The 27,352-nt window shown below is 44.1% G+C and overlaps 1 protein-coding gene across 5 annotated transcripts in view; it reads right to left on the reverse strand.

Annotated features, from left to right (window-relative positions):
- Positions 1-27,352, reverse strand: part of TEX2 (testis expressed 2) — a 93,290-nt gene that overhangs the window by 5,380 nt on the left and 60,558 nt on the right. For 4 of the 5 annotated variants that reach the window (XM_079965369.1, XM_079965371.1, XM_079965370.1 and 1 more), the window contains exons 3-9: positions 23,116-23,316; positions 21,907-22,246; positions 18,319-18,566; positions 16,579-16,725; positions 15,130-15,229; positions 8,542-8,674; positions 4,443-4,568 (exon numbers count right to left, since the gene is read on the reverse strand). In XM_079965369.1, the coding sequence (XP_079821495.1) occupies positions 4,443-4,568; positions 8,542-8,674; positions 15,130-15,229; positions 16,579-16,725; positions 18,319-18,566; positions 21,907-22,246; positions 23,116-23,316 (1,295 nt within the window). The remainder of the gene's footprint in view (positions 1-4,442; positions 4,569-8,541; positions 8,675-15,129; positions 15,230-16,578; positions 16,726-18,318; positions 18,567-21,906; positions 22,247-23,115; positions 23,317-27,352) is intronic. The other variant, XM_079965368.1, reaches the window with a different exon arrangement.

Consider the following 27,352-nt stretch of genomic DNA (forward strand, 5'->3'; position numbering starts at 1 on the left):
ATTCTGGGTGCTTACATTCTCACCAAATGTTTGTTATTATCATTATTAATTAAATTTATATACCACCCTCCACCCAAAGAGTTTTGGCCTGAAGGGCTATTCACATTGGTCCTTTCAATCTCAAGCAGTACTTTGGCCCTCCAGATGGTTTTGGGAATACATTTCCCATCATCCCTGACTGCTGGTCCTGTTAGCTAGGGATGATGGGAGTTGTAGTCCCAAAACATCTGGAGGGCCAAGTTTGGCCATGCCTGCATAGCTAATGAAGACCTGCATGTGCTACAGCAATCTGGGCAGCAATTTCTGGAATTTCCATCATTTGGAAAATTTACTACATTATACAGTGGTACCTCGGGTTAAGTACTTAATTCATTCCGGAGGTCCGTTCTTAACCTGAAACTGTTCTTAACCTGAAGCACCACTTTAAGCTAATGGGGCCTCCTGCTGCCGCCGCGCCGCCAGAGCCCGATTTCTATTCTTATCCTGAAGAAAAGTTCTTAACTTGAAGTACTATTTCTAGGTTAGCGGAGTGTGTAACCTGAAGCGTATGTAACCCAAGGCACCACTGTACTACATTATTTATGATTGACTTGAGATGCTGCGTAAATCTACATGCTAGTCATCATCAACAACAACAACAAGATTTCTTCAGTACGTACCCAGAGTAAAGGTAAAGGTAAAGGGACCCTTGACCATTAGGTCCAGTCATGATCAACTCTGGGGTTGCGGCACTCATCTTGCTTTATTGGCCGAGGGAGCTGGCGTACAGCTTCCGGGTCATGTGGCCAGCATGACTAAGCCGCTTCTGGCGAACCAGAGCAGCGCACGGAAACGCCGTTTACCTTCCCGCCGGTAACTAACCCACAGTGCCACCCATGTCCCTACGTACCCATAGACATCACCACAAAGCCTGCAAAAACACCTTCCTAGTCACAATTTTTTAGCAACTATCCTTCATTCACCCCAAATGTTTCTCCTTTCCAGATGGCACTGGATGCATGACAGCCAGCTATTTTTAACCACTAAATGTGTTCATTGTAACATGAACTAGCATAATGAATGGCAATTTATTCGTCACCTTCTTAACATGCACACACACACACACACACACAGAGAGAGAGAGAGAGAGAGAGACAGACAGAAGTGTCTGGAGAGACACTCAAAGCATATGGAGTTCTTTCCCAAGCCTGCAGATATTATTGTCTCTTCCCCTGCCTCTCCCAACGACAGCACTCAGCTGACAAGACCAATGGCCTGACTTCGTATGATCGTAAAATAGGACTTTTATGTGCAAAAAGGGACAATGAGAATCTTATTGCTGCGCAGAACCTGCGACAGTGCAATTGTTGGCATATTAGGCAAATCGCGCTTATTTCCCCAGATGTACAGAATGGTGGTTCGCAGCAAAGGTGGCTCTCAGAACCCATTAACAGCCTGATGATGCTACCCATTCACTTCATCTTCTATGGATATGTGTATGGACCAGATTTAGTATGTGTGATGTACATAATTTATTTGCACCAGCCAAGGATCTTATTCCACATGAGAAGACCAATACAGTTTGGTGGGAAGAAGCACACACCAGTTGCCTTCAGGGTCTCTGCAGCTTTGAGAACAGGTTTCTTTTAGGTGCGCTAGATCTAACGTCAGACTCCCAGTGGGGCTAATCCCAAGTTTAGCCTCTATGTTAAAACACAACCTCTGGTGTTCTGATGGCAACTTTAGGTTGTGGGGAAATGCAGCAGCTTTCCTTTTACATGAACAACTCATAGTCCAGGGGAGGAATTAAATGTCGTACTAAAGCGATCGCCCCCTCAGGGTAAGCATTCCAGCTTACCAGCTGGAACAATCCCTGCTCTCCTCCCCACACAAGTTGCGTGGTGAGTTCCCGCCTTCCCCCAGTAGGAATAAAGGCACGGGACACAATTATTTAAGGTTAATGGGCTAAAATTGGCCACAACTTTATTGGTTACAGGTAAGAGCGGTATTGGCTTAGGCATTGGTCCTATCAGACTATCCGGCTTCAGCCTGTTAGCTTGAAAACCGGGAAGGGTTAACACCAGCAGGGGGAGCCGTGCTGATGCACATCAACTAGGTACTCCCCCGGGGTCACCGATCGGGGGCGCGCTTTAGGCCCTGGCCTCCATAGGCTTCGGACAAGGCCATGCCCCCCAGAATCCTTTACCAGACTACCCTTTGATATTTGGGGGAGGTGATGGCGCTCCTCCCCCCAACACATCTACATAACAATACCCCTACCAATGCCTAACTACCAAAACCAAGGAGATGTGACAATTTGCTACGAGGTAGGCGAAAAACCAAATGGCCAGTGCCAATTTGCCAAGTGGAAAAAATTCCTACCAGGCCCCTTAATGGCGACCAACCGAAGTCCATAGCAAGGTCAGAAGGGAAACCTTAAAGGGCGGGTGGGTGGGAAACCACAACAGCTGCGTGGACCAAAGAGGGAGCTCCCGGGGAAAGCCACACACCCCGAGCCAGCCGAGGATTCCCCTGATCGTGCAGGGGCTGGAAACCAGCCTCCGCGCACGTGTTGGGGGCGTGAGCCCGCAACCCCACCTCCTCCTGATGCCGGAAGTGGCTTTGAGCCAGAGGTCGTTCTTAACCTCTCTCCCTCCGCCACAAATTACTTTTCAAAGCTTCCACTGACAGGAGGCATTTGCATCCCACCCAAGATAAGCCATTCTTTCCATCAGCAGAGGAATTTAGAAGTCCTGGAGCCACTGTAGGCCCTCTCAAATTCACATCGTGAGAGATGCTTGAGCAATAATTGGGTGCGTTACACAAGAAAGGAGGGAACAAGAAACGTGGGAGTCACTTCTACATTCCACTGCCATTACTGTGAATGTCCAAGGCCACCTTCACTTGCTCGAGAGGCGGGGAGCTATAAAGATATCATTACATCCAGTTGCATCACTATTGCCTAGACAGCAATGACCTTTCAAGTGACTTCTTGTGTATACAAACCAGTTGAGTAGTTTGTAAGCTTTTCAACGGCAACAGATACTGACTGAACAAAAAAAAGCAGCCTCGCTGGACTAGACCAAAAGCCTATGTAGCCCAACATCCTGTTTTCCACAGTGGGAGGATATGGGTGGTGCTGTGGTCTAAAACCACTGAGCCTCTTGGGCTTGCTGATCAGAAGGTTGGCGGTTTGAATCCCCGCAATGGGGTGAGCTCCTGTTGCTCTGTCCCAGCGCCTGCCAACCTAGCAGTTTGAAAGCACACCAGTGCAAGTAGATACATAGGTACAGCTGCAGCGGGAAGGTAAACAGTGTTTCCATGCGCTCTAGCTTCTGTCACAGTGTTCTGTTGCGCCAGAAGCGGTTTAGTCATGCTGGCCACATGACCTGGAAAGCTGTCTGTGGACAAACGCCGGCTCCCTCAGCCTAAAAGCCAGATGAGCACTCCAAGCCCATAGTCACTTTTGACTGGACTTAACGGTCCAGGGGTCCTTTACCTTTATCTTTTAGCTTTCCACAGTGGCCTACCAGATGCTCATGCAAAGCCCGCAAGTTAGACACGAAAGCAACAGCAATCTCCTTCACTCTCCAACCATTCAATCTCAGTGGATAACTCTTATTTTAAAAAGGAGGACTTCTCTCATGTCCCCCTTTTGCTTCCCTTTACCTAATCTATGTACTGTAAATTCCCAGACATTATAATGTTTTCTCACAGGGGAGTTGTTTCAGTCCCCTGATGATGACAACTCTTCCCTGACAGATAACAATAACAATAACAATATTTATTATGTATATGCTGCCCACCTGGCTGGATTTTCCTTGCCACTTTGGACGGCTTCCAACACATTAAAACATAACAAGATATCAAACATTAAAAACTTCCCTATACAGGCCTACCTTCAGATGTCTTCTAAAGGTTATATAGGTACTCATCTCCTTGATACCTGATGGGAGGGTGTTCCACCGGGTGGGTGCCACTACCAAGAAGGCCCTCTGTCTGGTTCCCTGTAATCTCACTTCTCCCAGTGAGGGAACAGCCCGAAGGCCCTCGGAGCTGGATATCAGGCTGAACGATGCAGGTGGACATGCTCCTTCAGGTATGATCTCTTTGTTTTGAGATCCAGCTCCAAGGGCCTTCTGGTGGTGAAACCTGCCTACAGTATCCACCCACCCCCCCCCCCAATTTCTGCATGTCTGAATTGTCCCAATTACTTCAGAAGTCCCTGTTTTGGTTCTGGGTGCTTCAGAGAGAGCCGCTTTTGTTTCAGACAAGCCCCATATCATTTCAAAGTGACCCACTTCAGTTCGCGATTTGGTATTTATCCAAATCCAATGAACACAACCAAGTCTGGCTGTAACACTTGTTGATGCACACTCTTTACCTAGAGAATACTAGTAATATGCTTAACACAAAAACAGAACGAACAATCTCCTTGTGCTCCAAGACACAGACTAACTCACCCTTCTCCTCCTGGCACTAAAGGTTTCTCGCTCCCTGTTGCTTCTGGAGCATCATCTTCGTCTGAAGAGCCAGCACTAGAAGATTCTTCATCGCTGTCTGCAAGGCAATATGCCCTTGGCCTGAAACTGAAAAGAAGGACATATTTCAGTTTTGAAGTGACACCTTATTAACATAGGTTGGAAACAGGGTTTTTGCTCCCTGCATAACTAGACATCTTCCTGTTTCCCCAGTTAAAAATCTGCACCGCACCATACTTTATTTATACAATAATTACTTACTCCAACACAGCTGTGTCGAGCCTAGCTTAAAATGAACGGAAGCATGTGTGAGTTACTTCCATGCAGTCAAATGGAAGGTGAAGACACATTTCTGCACAAGTGTCTTTCATGACAATTAAATGCAATGCAAACAATTATAATACCAAACTGGGATGAGCACTTTGACTAAGCACAATTTTTTGACCGGATGAGACATGCTTGGGAAGTCAAATGGGTTTCTGAATGAAACTTGAGGGTTGCTTTTGTGAGCACCATGGGCTTCCAGGAGTTATTTTCTTGCCACTGTATCATATAATTTCCCTCTTATCGCCCCCTGCACACATAGCTGAGCCGCATCTACCTATCATAATAGTTGCCGGCAGCAACAGAGTCAGAAGTGCTTTAGACAAGACATTTGGTAAGTAGCAGTGAAGGCAGTGATGGTCTTAGAGGCAAAGTATAGGTGGCATATTAAGAAGGCCTGAGACAATATAGGGCAAGTCTAGGGAATGCATCTTGCTGAGTCTCTAAGTATTCGAATGCAGTATATATTGAGGGGTTCCCAGCAGGGGAGAAGCCCAGGCTCTAATGTTATGACTGCAGAACTGCCAGCTAACCCAGAATTACTAAAAACAATACGTATATGGAACAAAACCTCGATGGTAATCCAAAGAGCCCTAACCGGCAATTTCTCCGTAATGGGTGTAATAATCTGTTATGGCTATTTCACATGCAAGTTGCATGTTCTCAAGTGGACATTCCTTTCCAAAGCCCTGTCCAAGCTCAGATTTTTCTTAGTCACCAGCAACCAGACAAAAACAGAATACAAGAGGGCTATCTGCAAGCAGCAACTTGTCATAGTGTTCAGGTAGTAACAAGGAGAAGCTGGCCACCAGTACCATCCTGCCAATTTTACTAGATAGCCATGATTTTTTCTCCCATGCCCACTTCACCCAACCAGGATGGCTAGATGCAAAACATTTGGCGATGGAGAACTTAGGCCAGGCACTGTCTTCTGTCAGCCTAACCCACCTCGCAGGGTGGTTGTGAGGTTTAAGTGAGGAGAGCCATGTATACTACCTTGAGCTCCTTGGGAAAAATGGTGAGACAAAAATGAATGCGTGTTCATGGTAATTTGAACACACAGCCTTAGTCTGCATTACTAGTCAACAAAACCAAGCTCAGCTGGAAACCAGATAGAAACATCATCTTCTATAGAATATCTGCAGCTATATAAAACAACCTTGGAGTAAGCCAGATAGTTCAAGAAGAGGTTCTTGAGTAATAACCCTTTCACTGCAACATGTGCTGGCTACAGTGCAATAACGGCTGAATATACCCGTGAGGATCAAGGCCTATCAAGCTTCAAGAGGGGGACTTTGAAAACAGTTTTTACTGTTAGCTTTTCCCTGACTGCAGGATGGGGAGAATTAGGTGTGACAACTCCACAATGGAGGAATGTTGCAGTTTATTGATTCTATGGAGCAGTAAAGACCAAATGGAAATTGGCAAACAGCTGTATTTAAAAAAATGAAAGAAGAGGAGCACAGCAGGGAAGTTGTGCTACTCAGGTTAGAGAGATGCTTGCCTCCCAATACAAAGAGAGCACACACGTCATTCCCCAAGCCCAGCTTTAAACATTCCAAGGCAACTGGGAAAGTACAAGAGAGTGCTTCCTCTCGCTCAACTAGCCCGGAAGTCATTTCAGTGATTCCGGCTAGAATCACTTAAGGAGCAAACACAGAAGAAAAGTTAGAGAGCACCTTCAAGCAAATTTAAAGAGTAGAAAGAATTCAGCCTTGATAGGTAGCTAGGGTAGGGGGTTAAAGACAGATATTAACTTCAATGAAACTCCATGCCAAGGTTTAGTTAAGATAAAAGCAAAAACCTTAGAGAGCCAGGTGGCTTCAGTTACCGAAGGGGGCTAACAACTTGCAATAGCATTGCCCCTTATTTCCAGCCAAAAAAAGCCCTTTGAATGGTCTCAGCACAAACAGAATGAACACTCCACAAGGGATGAGATGATGCGACAAATACCACTCACCAGATCAAAACAAATCCACAGATTGACGAATCCAAATATTACCAAAAGAAGGAAAGGAAATGAAAGGGGGAAGAAAACCAAAAAAACAAATACAATTAGAGAAGATACAGTATGGAGAAATTGCAAGCTACCTTTACCTAGGAGGGGCTCTATTTGGCCAACATAAAGCAAACAGTACTAGCCAGCTGACATTTAAGCAAAGCTCTTTTTAATGCAAGTTAGACCACGCAGCAACACTTGAACATTTGACGCAGTATCACGTACTTGGGTTTCCAAAACTGCATCAATGTACACGAGTAAAACTATTAATATTAGACAAAATATTGATACCAATTCTTGGTAATAGGTATAAGGGGATTTAACCAATACATGGGAGAGAACTACTGAGGTATTGTATCTGTGCAGAGAGGAGATGCCAGCCACCCACAATATAAAGATGTGAAATCAATGGGGAAGAATAATGCAAGCTGAAAAGCTGGGACTTTAGACCCAGTTCTAGCATAGATATGACCTCTCTTCCTTCGCTCTTACTAAAAACATACATATGCCCACCGATTATAATTTTTTTACATATATAATAGGTGCCCTGTGTTTCTGTGCACTTGGCATATAAATGACTGCTGTTTGTCTATTCTCCTGCAGTGTGGACAACAAACAAACATCCAACTTGAGCAAGGAAAAGTGCAAAGCTTCTAAAACGGGGGGGGGGGGGGGGAGGGAGAGAGAGAGAGGGACCCAACACCCACCCCAAACCTAAGATGTACACAGAATATGGGCAGGATGATGGCGGTGGAACGAATGTTAGGAAGAAGCAATGCTCCCTTGTTGCAGCTTCTTCAGAATTTCAATTGGACTGAACATGTACTCTAGTGCTGCACACGAAGACACAGCTGTTTAAAACAGCAGTAGGCAACGTGGTGCCCTTCGGATGTTGGGCCACCGACTATGCTGGATAATGCTGGCAGCAGTTGTGGTCTCTGGAGCTCATTACATTAGCTATTACAAAATTATGATTTTTCTCTCAGTTCATTTATTGCTTGCAACCAGCTTTTTATTTAGCACTGATACATAATTTTTTTATTTTTCCCCTTCTGCCCCCTCCATTCCTACTTGGGATCAGTGCCGGATTTACGTATAAGCTAAACAAGCTATAGCTTAGGGACCCACTCTCTTGGGGCCCCTCAAAAAATTAAAGGGAAAAAAAAACCTAGATGTACATTTCCAAAATTTAAGATAAAAAATAAAATAAAATAAAACCAATGTGATAAAGTACCTATTTTGTTTTGCGCAAATGGCTTTAGATACCTATTAGGTCCATAAATTACCATATAGCATATATTCAACACAAAAAACAGTGACGATTTGTTGTTGACAAAGGACAGCTGGGCATATAAAGGGCCCCACTACCTTCAGTAGCTTAGGGCCTCATCAAACCTAAATCCAGTCCTGCTTGGGATAGAGAAGCTAGAAATCATTCTATTTCCAGAATGATCTCTGTCCAGTGCTTTGCTATTACCATTAGTTTATTAGGGTACAGTTAAGCTAACTTGGAAGTTGTTATTGATCAGTACGCAGGTGGTCCCAAGACTTACTGACCAATCCCTGCCTCTCACTTTTGAGATCAGTTTTAGCATAGTGTGACAGCTTCCCCCAAACTGTAACCAGTATTCATTATAAAGAAATAACTCCAGTCTTATCAGCTCTTTCAAACACTATCTAGTTTCTATTACAGAGTTTTATGAAGAGCTTTCTGTACTTAAAAAAACACACCAAAATAATAGGAAAAAAATTCCTTACCCTTCTTTGCCAATTTCTCCAACTTTCAGTGCTTCACCTAAAGGTTCCTTTCCAAGTTTGGTCAAATTCATTTTGGTCTCCAGAGTCATTAGAAAAGATCCACTGTAAGATATTTCCAAGTCAATCCAAAGCCCTAGAATTGTTGGGGAAAGAAAACATTTTAGGTATGACTGAAACTACCACACAATATCCAGGAAAATGCTGAAACACACACAGAGAGATTGATCCCTACCTCTTTTTTCAAACCTCTTGCTTTACGGTAGGCCAACACTATCACGACTAGTCAAATAGCAACTTAAGATTAAATAACTAGACAAAAAGCAACTTACAAACATGATACGGGGCAGTACTCTGCAAATCACAGAATCTAGAAATGTTAAGGGCTTAAATAGTATTCATCATGCTGGTCTCAGCAAGCCGCAACTGTGTTTTTAATTGGACTAACTTCGGTCAGAAAGAGAAGGCAGTTCCCCTCTTGCAACACAGAAGGTGGCCCAGTAAAGAGGAACCAGCTTTCCTCGGCATCTTAGGAAAGTCCAAAGGCCACTTTCACTATCATAGGCCATCATACTGGTGCTGCAGGTTGCAAAGGCATAATGTAGGGGTGGGGACTCCTAAAAAAGGGGAGGGGAACCAACAGCCCTCTGGATATTGCTGCACTCTCAACTTCTGCCAGCCCCAGCCAGCATCACCAATGGCATAGGATGATGGGGAGGCCATAGTCCGAAAAAGGGTCCCCCGTCCCTGTTCTAAAGATTAACAAAAGGTCCTGTGAGGCCTTCATATGTGTACCTGTGCAGCTGAATCTCTGCAGATCAGCTGATTAAGAAGGAACACCCTACAAAGGCATGCAATCTGCAGCTGTATTGTACTGTTTGCCGAAATGACAACCTTCATTCCACTGGACTTTATATGGACTGCCATTGCAGAAATAAACAATTAAGAATACTGCCGCTGTAAGTGGTTCTATAGATACAGTGGAATCTCTATTTGCAATCATAATCCGTTCCGCAGGTCAGTCTGGAGGTTGAAACGGGCTGCTGGGAGAGGCGCCGTTGTGCGCAGGTGTGGACGGCGATTGCCCACTTCTGCACATGTGAAAACGGTGATCGCCACTCCTGCGCATGCACAAATGGCAGCAAGTCCGCTGGTTACTTCCGGATTTGCCACGGTCGCGACTTGGAACGACCGTAAGAACAGGTGATGGTTAAGTAGAGGTTCAACTGTACTGGCTAAGAATCAAAAGGCGTGCAGCCCTTGGTTACCACTTATGCCCTTGGCTTCAGCTGCTTGTACTCCACTGGAGAAACGGCTCTGATGAAGGCCCCCTGGGCTTGGAGCAGCTTGCATCAGGTAAGGAGGCAGCGACAGAAGCAGAAAACTCTGAAGACCAGCTGCATGTGCAGAGCTACCCTGACTGACCTTTAGATCCAGGTCATAAAACGTGGAAGCATCGGCAATTGTCTTAATTGCCATTCACTTCACGTGGGCATTCATTTGTTTGCGACATATGAGTGATGGGAAATGATCTGCAGAACGGCTTGCACGTGAAGCGCTCTCTCTGTTCCTCCGCGCAACATCCCGCAATTATGAAAGGAGGAAGTTGGAGAGAACATCTGCGAGGCAGAGAGATAAAACGGCCGTTTAACAGGCTTGGAACTTTGTTCCTGCCTTGCTAATGAAGGAAATGAAAAGAAGGAGCATCTCAGAGCTTATGCAATGCTAATGTTTACGATGAATTGGGAGGAAGTGTGTTCTTGGCCTGGAAGAGTATACAAGCTGATGATGAAGGCCAAAGGTCAAAAAGCATCCAGCCAGATCTCTTGACGGCAAGAGGATAGCTTTTAGAATGTGTTCTTGCCATTATAGGATACATTTAGTGTGGTGTGTGCCAAAATCTTTCCTGTTGTTTTAATGTAGTCCTCTACCATGATCTCAGATAACCACAGATGCTCAATGAAGTATCTTCAATATCCTTGCTTTCCATGAACTTCAGGCTGCACAACGGCATCCGCATCCAAATGCAGAGACTGTTCCAATTTCAGTAGGTTGGTGGTGCAACAATTTGCACATCCAGCCAAAAGTAATTATTTTCCCACTCAATTTGTTTCAAACCTAACCCAGCTCCAAGTAGCTCAGGCTGGTGAACATCATCCCGTGTCCTTTTTATCGCCACAAAAATCCCTTGTGGTAGGCTGGAACAAGGGATAGGTGTGGGATCTGAACCCATGTCTTTCCAGTCTATGCCCTGCACTCTAACCCAGCAATAGGCAAAGTGATGCCCTCCATATATATTCATGATCAAGGTGTCTCCCCTGCCACATATGGAAGGCACCAAGCTGTTCTAACCACTACATCACACTGTCTCTGGACAAAGATGGCAGACGAGTTCAGATTGTCAGCAACATCAGAAGAACTACAAAACAAGTGCTAGAAATCAAACTTGCCAGATCACCATGGCATCTTTAATCTTCAGTATGCTGCAATTTTACAGTTTAAAATTATCCTGCAGAGACTTCTGCAAGTTGGGCAGGTGTCTTCTCCTTTTCCGTCTAAATTGAATACCTAATAAGAGACAATAAGCTCTCTAACAAGTAGCGGCCTATCAAGCAATAGAAGCCTTCCTATCTTGGTCCAGTCAAATGCAATTCAGGAAAAGGAGGCATCTCTTTCATTTGCTGAAACAAGCTTTCTAAATCATCAATAAACACAATTTTTTTGAGAACAAACATTTAAGGGGGCAAGGATGAACAGGCTGAAAGAAATTTAGCATCCACTCAGAATTTCTAACAATCAAAGTATTTCCCTTCAGCACATTGCATTTGAAATTAGTTTCTTAAAGATTTGTCAACATTCCATTTCTTCTAAGGACTTGATAGGCAGTGACAGGCATATTCTGCAATGCCAATTCTAGGTAATAACCTAACCAGTTCAAGAGGAGTCAGGGAATTCCTCTGCAAGATATGGAACAGTTTATTCCCAATGCAAAAAGCAGTTTAATCTTATCAATGAACACACTGAATCGTAAGCACAATACAATATTTCCCCTGCATGGAAAAATGAGATTTGTCTTTGAAAAATCCAATTTCTTCCAATAAGCCACAGCAAACAGCATCTTGCAAAACAGTGTGGGAACAGTTAAGAGCCCATGAAAACTATAAGTTACGTTTTCTTTGTCATTGTGTGTTCATGCCTGTTATTTCAGATGTAGAAACTTAGCAGTCTGAAAAGAGCAGCATGGGAAGAGGAAGTGGCTTTCCGAACAGCCAGTCTTACTAATTACTTATAAAAAGCAGAGTCCTGTTGGAATTTGAAATAGGAGAGTATGAATAATTCCCATTTATCTTCCCGCAAATGGACAGAACTTTCCCCTTTGGTTTCAACTGGTGAAATGAAAGAGCACCAGAGTCAGATTCCACGTGTATCTAGATGTAGCCTTAAGCTCCCACTTATGTAATCAGTGAGTCAGCATGCTCCAAATACCAACAATTCTTTTTAAAAACAACTACAATATAATGAATCAACCAGAGGAAACAATTCAGAGGATATTTCCCTCTGCAAAGCACAAATCCAAAGTTTTCAAGCATCAAGAACACCAGAGGGGATTTAAAAAAGCAGGTGTGCTGTGCAACATAGCCCCAGCATGTTTATGTTCTTTTACAAAAACGCAACCTTACAAATCACTGGCTGGTGACAGACAATAGTCTGAGAGTTGAAGCATAACAGTGCCATTGCTTTCCATACTTTAGACATGGTTTTTGTTTGTTTGGCCCTATACTGTTGGGTCCTATACTGTTGGGTTACATTTTCTTTAGTTTAGCCTTTTTCTAAAACAAACCATTTCTTTAAGCACTAGAATTCGGGCGAAAACATAATATCTAGAAGTTAAATATTATTGTTAGCTTTCTACTTCATTGCTACAAAAAGAGATTCAAATAATTCCAAACTGACATATGATACCATCTTCATCTACAGGCCTCCCCTGCAAGGCCATGCTCAGCTGGAAGATTCTTAATCTCAGGGTCACGGCTTTATGTTGGGTGAAATAATAATAGTAATAATAACTTTATTATTTATACCCTGCCCATCTTGCTGGGTTTCCCCAGCCACTCTGGGTGGCTTAAAGGTAAAGGACCCCTGACAGTTAAGTCCAGTCGCAAACGACTCTGGGGTTGCAGCACTCATCTTGCTTTATTGGCCGAGGGAGCTGATGTTTGTCCGCAGACAGTTTTTCTGGGTCATGTGGCCAGCATGACTAAGCCGCTTCTGGTGAACCAGAACACTGACACCAAAGAAGCACACAGAAACTCCATTTAGCTTCCCACTGGAGCGGTATCTATTTATCTACTTGCACTTTTGGCGTGCTCTCGAACTGCTAGGTTGGCAGGAGCTGGGAAAGAGCAATGGGAGCTCACTCCATCGCGGGGATTCGAACTGCCGACCTTCTGATCGGCAAGCCCAAGAGGCTCAGTGGTTTAGACCACAGCGCTACCCACGTCCCATCTGGGCGGCTTACAGCACATAAATAAATACGGTAAAACATCAGACATTAAAAATTTCCCAATAGATTTCTTCTAAAAGCCGGATAGTTGTTTACAGTGGTACCTCGAGTTACAAATGCCTCAGGTTACAAACGCTTCAAGTTACAAACTCCACTAACCTGGAAGAGTTACCTTGAGTTGAGAACTTTGCCCCAGGATGAGAACAGAAATCATGTGCCAGCCGCGCAGCAGCAGCAAGAGGCCCCATTAGCGAAAGCGCGACTCAGGTCAAGAACAGTTTCAGGTTAAGAACGGACCTCCGGAACGAATTAAGTTTGTAACTAGGGGTACCACTGTATTTCCTTGAAAGATTCCTGCACTGTAGAGGACTGGACTAGATGATCCTCTTGGTCCCTTCCAACTCTACATTTCTGTGAACTTGGAACTTATTTCTCCAGAACCATTAAGAATCATCTTCCACAAAACTATGAGCACACATGTGCTTTTCTCTGCCCTGATTGTGGTAAATATGAAGTTTAAATATCTATTTCAGAACAAAGCATATTCCTTGAAGTCACCCTTCATTCCAATGTCGTAAGCTCTAACCACTCCTCAAAACTAAACAAAAATCAACACATTTCATAATAAATTGAAAAATTTAGAAAACCTACTGCTTCTCAAATAATAAAATATTTTTAATGTTGTTAGATCTGTTCCGGGGCATTTTTCTTCCCATATAAACATTTTGTACAAACCAATAATGTGTTCATTAAAAAAGAGGGAGAACATTTATCCTTCAATCAGCCAGCTAGCCAGCCATATCAAAACCTATTTTTTATAGGCTTCCTTCCTTCCATCATGAAACTCAAGGTGTCAAGCATGTTCCCAGGCAATCTCCCAGACAGACACTGACCAACCTTAGACCTGCTCACAGACCATGAAGCAATGACTCAGAGCATCAAAACACAGCTGTAAAACCCAAACAAGCCAAAACAGCTGTATCCACACAAAATGCAACACTGCATTTTGAGGAAAATCTCTTTATCAAGGAAACTTATTCACTTACTGCTTCTCCTAAATGCCGGGGTGGCTAACCTTTGGCCCTCTAACATCACTGGACTCCAAATACCATCAGCCACAACCAGGGAGCATGGAAGTTGCAGTCAAGGAACAGCTGGGATGATTACGCCTTCCCCATTCTTGCTCCAATACTTCCTAAGGAGCTACTTGAGGATACCTCACTTCTGGAGCGAGCAAAAAAGTGAAGAAGCCTCAAGAAACTCATCAGGAAACAATCAGAGACACTGAAGACAACCCCTTACATCTTTTGGATCGTGATTCTGACTTTGGATGTTGACACAAACACACACACACCCCTGCAGAAATATATTCCCGGTCAGCTCCCTGCAATTCGGACATTTCCTCACGCTCAGTCATAAAACCTGCTGTCTTAGGACGATATTTTGCAAGTGAGTCCGGTCAGCTCAAGGATTTTCACTTGTGCAACAGGACTCCCCCCCTCCTCTTGCACCGCCCCATAACCTCCCCCCAATCTGTTCCAGTGGGCTGGGGAAACCGCCTAACAGGATATCTGTTCATAAACTCTCCCTCAATTTTTTTTAAGAAGTACCACCAAATTAGGCTTGCCATACGTCAGGAAAATCCCTGGCATGTCCTGGTTTTCAGGTGTAAAAATGGCATCAAGGGGGAATTTAGCTCAACAACTGCAGGTGTCAGGAATTTAACTTTTTGAAATACAGCAACCCCACACCAAATACTACTAGTATTTCTGCTCCCATTCTTTTCTGGGAAGAAATACCCATTCTGAATGCATGTGTGTATAAACTTTAAGATTCAAAAGCACAAATCTTGCCATTCAATAATAAATGGTAGAAAGGCTATAAAAACAAGTAAAACGAATTGCCATACAAATGTTATTACATAAAAAACAGACATTAAAGTAGCATTTACAAGCATGGCTATCCCTCTGCAATCGTTAGAATTGGAAACACAATTGCCCTGCACCCCGTCAATTGTTTGCTGGGAATAGTCACAGGATAGTTGTGCTATCAAAACAATCTACAAAGTTAAAAATCTGATATGTTACCTTTATAATCAATGGCAGGTTTGCAGGCTTGAAGGATTTTCGGCATGGCAATTCCCATGTCCAGTTCAGTTAGTGTTAGTTCATTCATGAAATACGGCAACTGAATGAATGAAAAAGAGAGTCTCTTTAAAGCATTAAAGTACATGCAGTACCCGGAAATTAAGTCCTATTGTGTTCAACAGGGTTTACTAATCTGACTTCCTAGTTAAGCGTGCTGAAGTATTGGGAAGATATGGAGAAGGTTTCTTAAAAGCAAGGGTGGGCTGAAGACGGGTGCCGGGGGCCACATTGGGCACCACTGTGTGGAACAACAGAATATAAATTTTAATATAATATTATTTCTGGTAGCCACACACTGCCTGTATAGAACGCTTCACTAGGTAGACTTTTATCGCATATAGGAATTCACTTATTGCTTATATTCTTAGGAATGCAAACTCAGGATACTCACCCTGGAGATTCTGTTGTTTTTTAAGTAGTAACCTATACAATACTGAAAGTTCCATGTATTCCCACTATATCTATATCTCTATCTATCTATCTATCTATATCTATATCTCTCTCTATATATGATATTCAAAAGGTAATGTTTCAAAGACCTTGGGCTGAATCTAGGCTTAGTAGTCATTTGTCTTTAGGTTTGAGAAAGGCATTATAACCAACATAGGTTACTGCTCTTTGCAAGATAACGGAGGGGGGTAAAATGTTATTATAATGTTATTTGCACTATCAGTTAAAAGAACTGAATACTTTGGTCTCTTGTTTGCCCTCGGGAACAGACAAGAAGACTGAAGCAAAGCCCTTCTGGAGACAGATTTCTGAGGGTTTTACACTGACCCAAAAGGGTCAGAAAAGCTGGCAAGCCCTGCTTTATCCATTGTTGTAAAGAGCAACATTGTTAAGTCGCCCCTCACCGGCCAGTCCCAGGGCAGATTAATACCATTTAACAGTTCACAATTAAAAACAGATTACAGTCACAGGAATTGGGTGGGTACTGAAAACATGTGTCTCAGGTGTGCAACGTCAGGAAAAAGAAGTGGCAGGAGCAAGTAAGCGCAGGGGCTGAGAAAAAAAATCAATTTGTGGGAGGGGAATCAATATATGGACTGAACAATCCAAGCCCCACTTTGATCCAGACTAGAGTAGGGATGGGGCCGGATTGGAGAAACGTTCCTCTTCCTGGCCCTGCAGGCCTACCTCAGCTTCCCACTGCCTACTGCCCGAGGATTGATGGCAGGTGGATATGACAATGACAGGATCCCCAATGGATTCACCAGGAGAAAACCCCCCCACACACACACAAACACATGGAACTTTCCAAGATGGGGTGAGGCTGAGTCAGCTGAGGGGCTGTGGATGTAGCCCTTGTTACTGAGCTAGCCTGGAGCTACACAGTACGTTCCCTATTCTAGAATAAAGAGAGCCGAGTCTTGGAAAAACAGCCCATACCTTTATTTTGCTGAGCTTCATTTGTATCTTCTTGGACACCATGTCAGACCAGTACTTTTCTCCCAAGAAATCCCAAAATATTCTTCCCAGCAAGGCGTTCACCCATGCTTCCTGCGTCTCTTCTTCACAATGGACATCGGATGGCAACTGGTAAGAGAGAGAGTGAGTTTCCCTACTTTCTGCAACTCTGGTGTGGCTATCGAAAATGTACAACAACACCGACCCTGGGCTGCAGCCACACGGCAGGCTTTACGGGCTAACAAGAACCTCTCCATAGAAAGGGGTATCATTTTATTTGCCCGCCGACGAGTTAAGCTTATTCCACAAGCATAATTCAAAGGCATTTTCCAATGCGGACAATCCTTTGAAAACAAGGGGTCATTTTAGCAATGGTGAAGAGCTGATGCCAACAGAGTTTATTTTCTTTTTGAAGAAAGCCAACACTAAGAAGGTAGCCTGAAACCAGGCTGGAGACAGAAAATAAGGGGGTGGAGGGAAGCTTTGCCTCTTATTTTGTGCAAAATATAATTTTGCTCTCCTGTCCCCTCTGGTCAAACACAGCGGAATTGCACAATAACCCAATAGGCTAATAGAACTATACAATACAAGTAACCCTGTCTGTATAAGACTGTTTTAAGAAGTCTTAGCGTGGTGTGGGGAGCAGAATCCATTTTCTCCCATCTTAGTACTAACTGCACTTCTTTCTCATGCTTCTTTGGTAACCGCAGGGTGCACACATCTAACGGTGAAAAAAATGTTGGATGTTGCACATACCTGGGGAAAGAAAGGAAGCACGAGCAACTCACACTTCCTGAGGAATGGCCGAAGTCACACAGATAATAGTAGTAGATAGTTAGCGGGGGGGACACATATAATAAATAATAATAATAATAATAATAATAATAATAATAATAATAATTTTATGCCCCACCCATATGGCTGGGTTTCTCCAGCCACTCTAGGCAGCTTCCTGCACATATAAAAACATAAGACGTCTAACATTAAAAACGTCCTGAAACAGGGCTGCCTTCAAGTGTTTTCCGAAAGTTGTGTAATTCTTTATCTCCTTGACGTTTAAAGCTATGGCTGGCCACATTTAGCCATACATGAAGTTGTATGGCTTTTTTCCAGCTGGAACTCAGTTCCAGCACCTCTCAGGTAGACACCATTGCCATTACAGTGGTACCTCTGGTTACGAACTTAATTTGTTCTGGAGGTCCATTCTTAACCTAAAACCGTTCTTAACCTGAGGTACCACTTTAGCTAATGAGGCCTCCCGCTGCCGCCGCCGCCACTGTGCGATTTCTGTTCTCATCCTGAGGTAAAGTTCTTAACCCGAGGTACTACTTCCGGGTTAGCGGAGTCTGTAACCTGAAGCGTTTGTAACCTGAGGTACCACTGTACCTCCAGAACAAATTAAGTTCTTAACCTGAGGTACCACTGTATAAGAGAACAAGGGAGGTGTTCATGGTGAGTTGCGGCACCTCTTTTTCTGGAAGGACAGAACTGGTGTAGAAACCATGGGCAAGGTGCAGCACTGCGTAACACTACGGAGACACTAGGAAAAGGCCACAGCACGATTCAAAGTAGACAGAAACTGATGGCACTAAACGTGGGTTGAGCCCTTGCCAAGCTCACCCTGCCCAACACCCGCATGCAGAGAAACCTCTTGGAAACAACAGAAGTTGAAGGGTGACCATAATATTTCAGTGCAGATCAGTTAACCCTTGTACACCTCACCTTCTTCACAGCTGTAGGGCTGTTGTCTCCACTGTGGACTGGGCTGGCCACAGGGCTCGCCTGTTCTTGTGGAATGCACCTGGCCATATACACGTTGTAATCCAGAAGCATTTTTTGTCTCACACTGGCCGCCAGTTCCTTCTGCTTCGGCTGGGAGACAATTTCATCGATGCTCCCTTTGCTGCTGCTACGGCTGTGGGTCAGAGCTCCAGACTGGCTGTCGGATCGACTGTGTGCTGGCAAGAATCCTAAAGGCCGGGAAGGGAAAAGGCCTCCGTCATTAATAAGTAATCAAATAGGAAACTCAACGACCATGAAAGTCAGGAGTTTAAGATGCTAAGATTCTAGTGAGAGGCGATGGGCTACAAGGTAAGTCTTAGAAGAGCAGGATGAAAAGAATGTGGGTTTTTTCTGTTGTTTTTTTACACTAGCAGCCATGAAAGTGGATGCAATAAAAATATCTGCCAAATTTCTGTACATTAGAAATGGGCTTTCATTTAACCACAGCCGCAATTTGGAGACATCCCGCTCTCACTTCATCTCCTCATATGTGTTTTTATTAAGTCATCAGTGAAACATTTTTTGAATTTTTACACTGCTGTGCCAGACAATGCTCCAAGGCAAACGTCAAGCAAAGGGGTTACTTACAAGTCTTTTCCAGAAGCTTTCACGCATATTATCTTAAAATCAGCAAGGTGGGTTACAGCAATTGCAGGAAGCAACTCCCATGTGGAAGAGAACCACAAGGAAGGAAGACATAAATACAGGAATTTCCAGGGGAAAGGTAGCCAAGCCACAGCTGCAACATGGCTGCTTACAGTCCACCCAATTTTGGCTGCATATAAACCAAACGTTTAAAGTATGTCTCTTCCCCCAAAGAACACTGGGAACTGTAGTTTGTTAAACATACAAGGAACTGTAGCTCTGTGCAGGATAAACTACAGTTCCCATGATTCTTGGCGGGGGAAAATAACATACTTTTAAGTGTATGATGTGTAAGTGGGGCTTTTTTTTTTCAGGTGGAACTTTCCGGAACTCAGGTGGGCACCACTGCCATTATAAGAGAACAAGGGAGGCATTCATAGTGAGTTCCAGCACCCCTTTTTCTAGAAAAATAGCACTGATGCTAAGGAACTTAACCATACAATGGGAACAAGTTTCCCATCAGGTTTATATAATGAGCAGAAAGCTATACCTATCCCCATGGACTTTTAGCAAAAATCCTCCTCCTCTGTTTAATATACCTGGGTGAGTGAAGCTATAAGAAAGGGAAAGCCCCTTGATAGAGGCAGCAGTATGGATAAACCTTCATAGGCTATGAGAAAAAGAAAAATCTCTGAATGAATGACATTGCAAACAGAATAACTGACAGAGCAATCCTGATTTGGGCCAGGTAGGGCAGAGAAACAGATCTAGCACCACATCCAAAGCCCTGTCATCTCACGCTGGTCAGGGCAGAAGGGGAGAACAGGACAGCTATGTCTAATTTTCTGCTTTGCCAGCGGATGCAAAACTGCTGGCAACACACCCCTCCCTGAAAGGCCCCATTTCAGGACTTTCAGGTTGCTAACAATGGCAAGAAAACCCCTAGCAATAGCTCTCTCTCTCTCTCTCTCTCTCTCTCTCTCTCTCTCTCTCTGCTCGCTTGGCTGAAGCTTGGACTTCTGCCACAGCAAAGCCCATCCCAGCTGGCAAGATTCTTTTATGCTGGCAGAGGCTGGTGGAAAGGCAACTATACCCAGCCCTAACCTGCGCCATCATTTGTGTTGGAAGGGAGAGGGTATAGGATTGCCCTGTTAATTTCAAATCAACAGAAAGAGCAGATTAAATGCCTCTAAATAAAAATTCTGTAAATTCAGCAGGTTATGCAAGCCTAACAAATCTGCATGAATTGAATTCATATATTTGTATTTATTTCATAAAACAGGCAAGGGCTACCCACCAAAAGTAATAGAAATGTTGATTTTGAACAATGACAGGGAGTGTGCAAACCTAGGGGAAGGACTGTGTCCTGAAGTTGGTGAGATAAAACTCTGTTTTTAAAAAGCCTGACATCACTAAATGCTTAGCAGAACTGCCTAAACGTCCCTTGGTTCCTATTTTATTTTATTGATGCACTATGAACTCCAAGATTCAAATTATGGCCAAATTTCTAGATTCTACATCTACCGTATTTTTCGCCCTATAGGACACACCTTTTCCCCTCCAAAAATGAAGGGGAAATGTGTGTGCGTCCTATGGGGCAAATGCAGGCTTTCGCTGAAGCCTGGAGAGCGAGAGGGATCGGTGTGCACCGACCCCTCTCGCTCTCCAGGCTTCAGGAAGCTATCCGCAAGCCGTGGGAGAGCTGCGCGACTTTGCACAGCTCTCCCACGGCTTGTGAGAGCTGCCTGCACCCTGAAGCCTGGCGGCACGCTGAGCTCAGTGCCCCCCAGGCTTCAGGCTTCGCGCTGCTCTCCCACGGCTTGTGGATAGCTTCCTGATCCCTCTTGCTCTCCAGGCTTCAGCGAAAGCCTGCATTCGCCCCATAGGCTTGCGGATAGCAGCCTGTTCTGGGGGCCAGGGTCGAGGGAAGCTCAGGCTTCCCCAGCCCCGCGCCTGGGGGGGAAATAATTTTTTTCCCTTTATTTCCCCCCCCCAAAAAAAAAACTAGGTGTGCCCTATGGGCCAGTGTGCCCTATGGACCGAAAAATACGGTATATTGCTAAACGACATCAGAGCTAACTTAGGCACTTTGCAAGCTGCAAACATTTTGTTCTGCAAATATTTTAAAAGAGGGGGAAAAGATTTGTGATGGGAGAGGAAGAGTGAGATAAAAAAAGGCCTGATTAAAAATTAATGTCTGCTTGCCACATTCGATTTTAAAATTACACATCTTAAGCAGTGTGTCTGATGTTTCTTGCTAATGTAACTTCAGAACATTTAGATTCATGCAAGTTTCAGTCAGTGGTGTGGCCTCAACGTTTTTCCTAAATATTTTTCTCTGAAGAGTGACTGATGCACATCTGATCATTCTAAAGAAACAGCAGCGTGTTTTACAAAATGACACCAATTAAATAAAATAAGGTCAGAAGCGCTCTATAGGAGTATACCTACACCCCCCTAAGACACTTGAAAACAGAATGTCCAAACATTTTACAAGGCCCTTTTAAAGAGAAAAGCCAAGCTTTTAAAGAGAAATTGTCAAGCCAATAGAAGGGCAAACTACAAAGTTCACACAACATTTGCTGACGGTCAGACACTACTTTATATTTTTCCTTTAGGGAAGATTTTTTAATAGCAGTGAACGTGCTAGCAGATAGCCTAAGCTCTATTTCCACTGAAAAGGCTCATTTTGACTCCGTGCAGCAAAGTACATATGGCATGATATTAAGATGCAGATAGTTAAAAATGGATTAATAAATGCACGACAACTCTGGGAGGAGTTAAATTGCCCCCAGACTGCAGTCTAGACATGTTCTGTTTAACACACTGAATGCCCAAATGTTCCTTCTGGAATATATGCTACTTCCAATGAATCTTTTATAAGCTGGTATTTTGAGCTTGCTACAAGAAGAATCTTAATAATATGAGAGAACAGGGCCCTACCAGGCTTTTGTCCACACACAGCAATTGGCTTTTTCCCTTCAGATTTCAGTTTGGAAGCCAGGAGGAACCTCTGAAACCATTCCTCCTTCTCCCTACCAGTCCTCCCAAAGAGATAAAGCACTTGGTCCTTCTGAGTAATGGACTTCGCTCCATCCTGAGGTTGCCTCTTGGGTTCTTCACTGCTCGCTTCCACTTTTTCTATGGTGGGCTTCTCTTCCGAGGTCTCTTTGTCAGCCTGGGCTTTAGCCATGAAGTCATCTTGTCTCCCAAGCTCAATGCAAATAGGATATTTTTTGTTCCAGATTCTTTTCCGGGCCAAACTTTTGGGTACCAGGTGAATCTGGAAAACAAGTTGCGAATTCATTTCACTGGCCCACCACACCGGGCAGGGAAATACGGAACGGTAGGCATTCGTTGAATACGTAATCAACTGCAAACGATGGTGGACAGGGACCCTCCTTTACCATTTGGTCTTCCTGAGCTGTAGGAGTCTTTCCTAGAGTTCACAGGAAGCCTGGGAAGGCTTGGCCCAGAGGAGTTCCCAATCAGTCCCTCTGCTACCCCCTATTTTTCCTCCTCTCAGTCCCCACCCCCCAAAAATAATGTAAGTTTGGGAAATCAATGAGAGAGGAGGCCAGTTTAGCTAATACCAAGAAGAGTCAATTACTACTACTACTACTACTACTACTACAGTGGTAACTTAACCTGAAACTGTTCTTAACCTGAAGCACCACTTTAGCTAATGGGGCCTCCTGCTGCCGCCGCGCCACCGGAGCATGATTTCTGTTCTCATCCTGAAGCAAAGTTCTTAACCTGAGGTACTATTTCTGGATTAGCAGAGTCTGTAACCTGAAGCGTATGTAACCTGAGGCGTACGTAACCCGAGGTACCATTGTACTACTAATTTATTATTTATACCCCACCCATCTGACTGGGTTTCCCCAGCCACTCTGGGCAGCTCCCAAGAGAATATTAAAAACACGATAAAACATCAAACATTAAAAACTTCCCTAAACAAGGCTGCCTTCAGATATTTTCTAAAAGTCAGGTACAGTGGTACCTCGGGTTACATACGCTGGATGTGGCTGATGGTAGTTGGAGTCCAACAATATCTGGATTGGGTTCGCCACCCCTGGATGATGATGATGATTAAAAAACCCACTTAAGTCCTCATGTGGGAGCTACCCATAGAATGTCATTGGAACTCACCTTGCTTTCTGTAAGGTCATAAATTTTCTGGCTAATGTAAGTGACTTCCGGCTTGGCTTCATTGTAAATAGCCCTTCTGGAGATATTTTTGTTGGGGTTCGAAAGTCTCAAGGTGCTTCCTTCAAGTCTCACGAAAACAGAGTGAGTCAATGTAGCATGGTATGTCTCTGGATCGTAGTTATGGATCTCATTCATCCAGCCCTGGAGAAGACACAGGAATTTTACTGAAAGACGATTCAGAATAGTTCCCACGGCTAATTTAAAATATCAGCCGCTGAAAGCCTAAATCCAACAGAACAAGGTCAAACTACAAGCGAGACAAAATTAAAGTTCTGTACGGCAGCCACCTTGAGCGCTGCAGGGAGGAACCGATTCCTGCCTTTCCATCGTGTGTCAACCTCATCCATTCCATAATCCTTGAAGAGTAAATGCATTTTGACACAGAGCCAGAGCAGGTTGGAGCAGGTTAGTGTCAAGGCAGGCCCTAGGACCTAGGAAAAAAACCTGGAAAGCTCCTTATCCCTAGGACCTTCTAAGTGTAGAATTAAACAATTTGCAGCAGTGGAGAAAGGACTAAGGCGGTTAAGCTGCCCACGCTTAAAAGTGAATGGTGGATGTGGTAAAATATTATTATTATTATTATTATTATTATTATTATTATTATTCCCCCTCCCATCTGGCTGGGCTTCCCCAGCCACTCTGGGTGGCTTCCAACAAAATATTAAAATACCGTAATACATCAAACATTAAAAGCTTCCCTAAACAGGGCTGCCTTCAGATGTCTTCTAAAAGTCTGGTGGTTGTTGTTCTCTTTGACATCTGGTGGGAGGGCGTTCTACAGGGCGGGCGCCACTACTGAGAAGGCCATCTGCCTGGTTCCCTGTAACTTGCCTTCTCGCAGCGAGGGAACTGCCAGAAGGTCCTCAGTGCTGGACCACAGTGAACGATGGGGGTGGAGATGCTCCTTCAGATATACTGGACCAAAGCCATTTAGGGCTTTAAAGGTGAGCACCAACACTTTAAATTGTGTTCGGAAATGGTACAAAAGGCCTCACTGAGACTCTTGCTTGCTAGCCCTGCATGTAAGTCAGAGTGTGCAGCTGAACGTTGCTCAGAAGCAAGGCCTCCATCAGTGATATCTTAGAATGGCAATGGCATCCACCTGAGAGGTGCCGGAACCCATCTGAGTTGTGACAAGTTCTGACTGGAAAAAAAAGCCAAGGCCTTCACCATCCCCACTCACTCACCTCCCCCAAATCCTGGGGATTCGTGGCAAGCAAAACACCCAGGAACAAAGCACCCAGGATGCTTTATGGACCTGCTTCTTCTTGTCTCCTCTCCCAGGCGTTACAAAAACATGTGATCTGTATGCTATCGGAACAAAGGGGTCTGCAATTCTGACATGTCCAAAAGCTCTTGGCAACGGCATGGAGCTCAGGAGGCCTCTGCTATGCAAACGGAAGTTTAGGCATGGCCCATAATCTCCAAAGAAGGGGGATTCCCCTCTACACACAAACACTTGGCACCATTTCCCTAGCTACAGAAGAGAACAAAACAGCCTCTGTATGCCTGAAGCTCTTGGGTACATGGTTGGTGTCACGTAAGGGCATCATTAATCCATTGCACAAGACAGATGCAACATTAAGGCAAAATATGCTCACTGAGAGCAACAGAAAATGAAAAGTATGGAAATGAAAGTCTTACCAAAGAGCCATGGTTCCCTAGAACAGATTACCGGTATCTCTGAGGCAGGAACACATGCTTACAAAAAAGTAATTCAGACCAGTTTCCCCATTGCTTCTTCCCCCAACAACCCGGTAGTCCCTGTCTTCATTTCAGTTTAACTGGGTAATGGAATTAGATTAACCACATGCTGCTCAACTGATTTATTACACCTGTTGGCTCAGGTTTTATAGTTAGAATAAGTGGATTAAGCTCTGCCAGTCTAACCACATTAGAAACCCATCCCACTCCTTTAATCAGTTTGTGAACAGAAAAATAGCACACCTTCATTTCTTCGACACTCTGAATGTTGCTGGTTAGACCTGGGGTGGGGGGACAATGACAACGCAGCCTTTTCCAGGTCTCGCATATCCATGGCTCAGTTCTTGAGTCATCTTGCAACCACTTTTCTCAAACTACAGGTGAACAGTATTTATAAAGCAGCAGGTTTACCTACATTATTCATGCCAAAAGCTGCCACCACCGCTGGTCTGTATCAAGCAAGCAGCGCTCGGACTGTCAATACGAGAACGGTACTTAACGTTCTCAGAAGTAATTGCATAAATTGTTTTCAGAAGAAATTGTATAAAGGCATACAAAAATACCACATACAAAACACGGAAAAACGACATTTGAAAGGCAGAGCGAGTAAAACGAATCAATCTCTTACTCAGTAAGAGCAAGTAGGGTCCCTGGAGTTGCAGATCAGAAGCAAACCTTTTCATAACTCACGTACTCAAAACATTTATTACTTTTAGCATCTTTATCATATTCAGAAGCATGTCTTGCTGCTTCACATCCCTGAATGCTTCTTCTCCCTCGGGCCTACGCAAAATGCTCTCTGAACACAGGAACGAGCATGTCAGGGAGAAAGCTATCATAGAACCACTCTTTCTGGTGTTCTAGATTTCCACGGCAAAGGACTTATCATCTGGGAAAGCATTCAAAGGTCCTGTCCAGTTTTCTGCAGCCATACACTCCAGGCAAACTGTTTACCAGGTACAGATCCAAGATATGATTTTGGGCTGCCCTTGCTAGCTAAGCTAAACCTTGTTGGTTGCCAACTTCTGTTCCTCCCCTTTCCCTGCCAAGGAATCCCCATTCCAGTATTTCCTAATGAGTACATGTCGACTAAGCCAGCTAATGCCCCTTCAGTGGTGCTTTATATGAAGTACTTTGGGAACGACAATTTGAAACTAACAGCTTTTTAACGCAGCATTTCTGCAGCAGCTACTTTCTGCATTAGAATGGCGAGTGCAGGTTTACATAGTTGCTTTAGTTCTAGGTACTTGGCATCCATCAAATTTCTGCTTTAGTTAAATTCAATGGAACATTAAAAGTGGTGTTTTGTGCATAACTGCAGTGCCGGATTAAACCCTATGGAGGCCCCTTGGCAGTTGAAATCTCGGGAGGGGGGGGCCTTGCAAGAGCGACAACAAACAAGATCAAATCAATATTATTTTGACCCTTTGTCACGGGGCCCACAAAATGCATGGGGCTCATAGGCCGGTGTCTACTGTACCTATTCAGTAATCCGGCATAAAAAATTTGTGGCACAAAGTTTCATGAGCCAGAGCCCACTTCACCAGATGCTATAGTCCTGTGAAGCTTATGCGACAAATCTATTAGCCTTTCTAGTGCCACAGAGCCCTTTTCTGTGTTTGCTGTAAATAAAGGTAAAGGGAACCCTGACCATTAGGTCTAGTCGTGGCCGACTCTGGGTTTGCGGCGCTCATCTCGCTTTATTGGCCAAGGGAGCTGGCGTACAGCTTCTGGGTCATGTGGCTAGCATGACTAAGCTGCTTCTGGCGAACCAGAGCAGCACACGGAAACGCCGTTTACCTTCCCGCCGGAGCAGTACCTATTTATCTACTTGCACTTTAATGTGCTTTCGAACTGCTAGGTTGGCAGGAGCAGGGACCGAGCAACAGGAGCTCATGCTGTTGCGGGGATTCAAACCGCCAATCTTCTGATCGGCAAGCCCTAGGCTCTGTGGTTTAACCCACAGCACCACCCACGTCCCCATTTGCTGTAAATAGGGTTGGCCTATTTCAAAAAGTGAAAACCCGGACACAAAAGTTGTTGCACTTCCAACATGGACTGCCATACTTTCAGCTACTTCTGCCCAAATACCAGCCCTGTCCAGGAAATTCTGGATGTACGGCAACCCTAGCTGTAACGCAGTTAACCCTCTGGAATTAAAATCAACACAATTCATGAATATCCACCGAATTATATTTTGAATTATTATTTATTAATTACACTTATATACCGCCCTATATACTGCAGGTCTTGGGGTGGTTCAATCTCAGAAAATTTCTGCATTTCACTCTGGACTAGAAAGGCACAGAATTCTCTATCACTTACCTACACTAAAAGTGTCAAGGTAACAATTGTGTAGTGCCTGGCAGTGGGTAAGTACACTTTCCCGGTGTGGGTGGATTACTCCCTATGGATATTTGAACATATGAATCATACTGGGTGACGCATATATCTCCAATAAACCTGCTCACGG

Source organism: Podarcis cretensis (assembly GCF_951804945.1).
Source record: "Podarcis cretensis genome assembly, chromosome: 2".
Classification (NCBI taxonomy): Eukaryota; Metazoa; Chordata; class Lepidosauria; order Squamata; family Lacertidae; genus Podarcis; species Podarcis cretensis.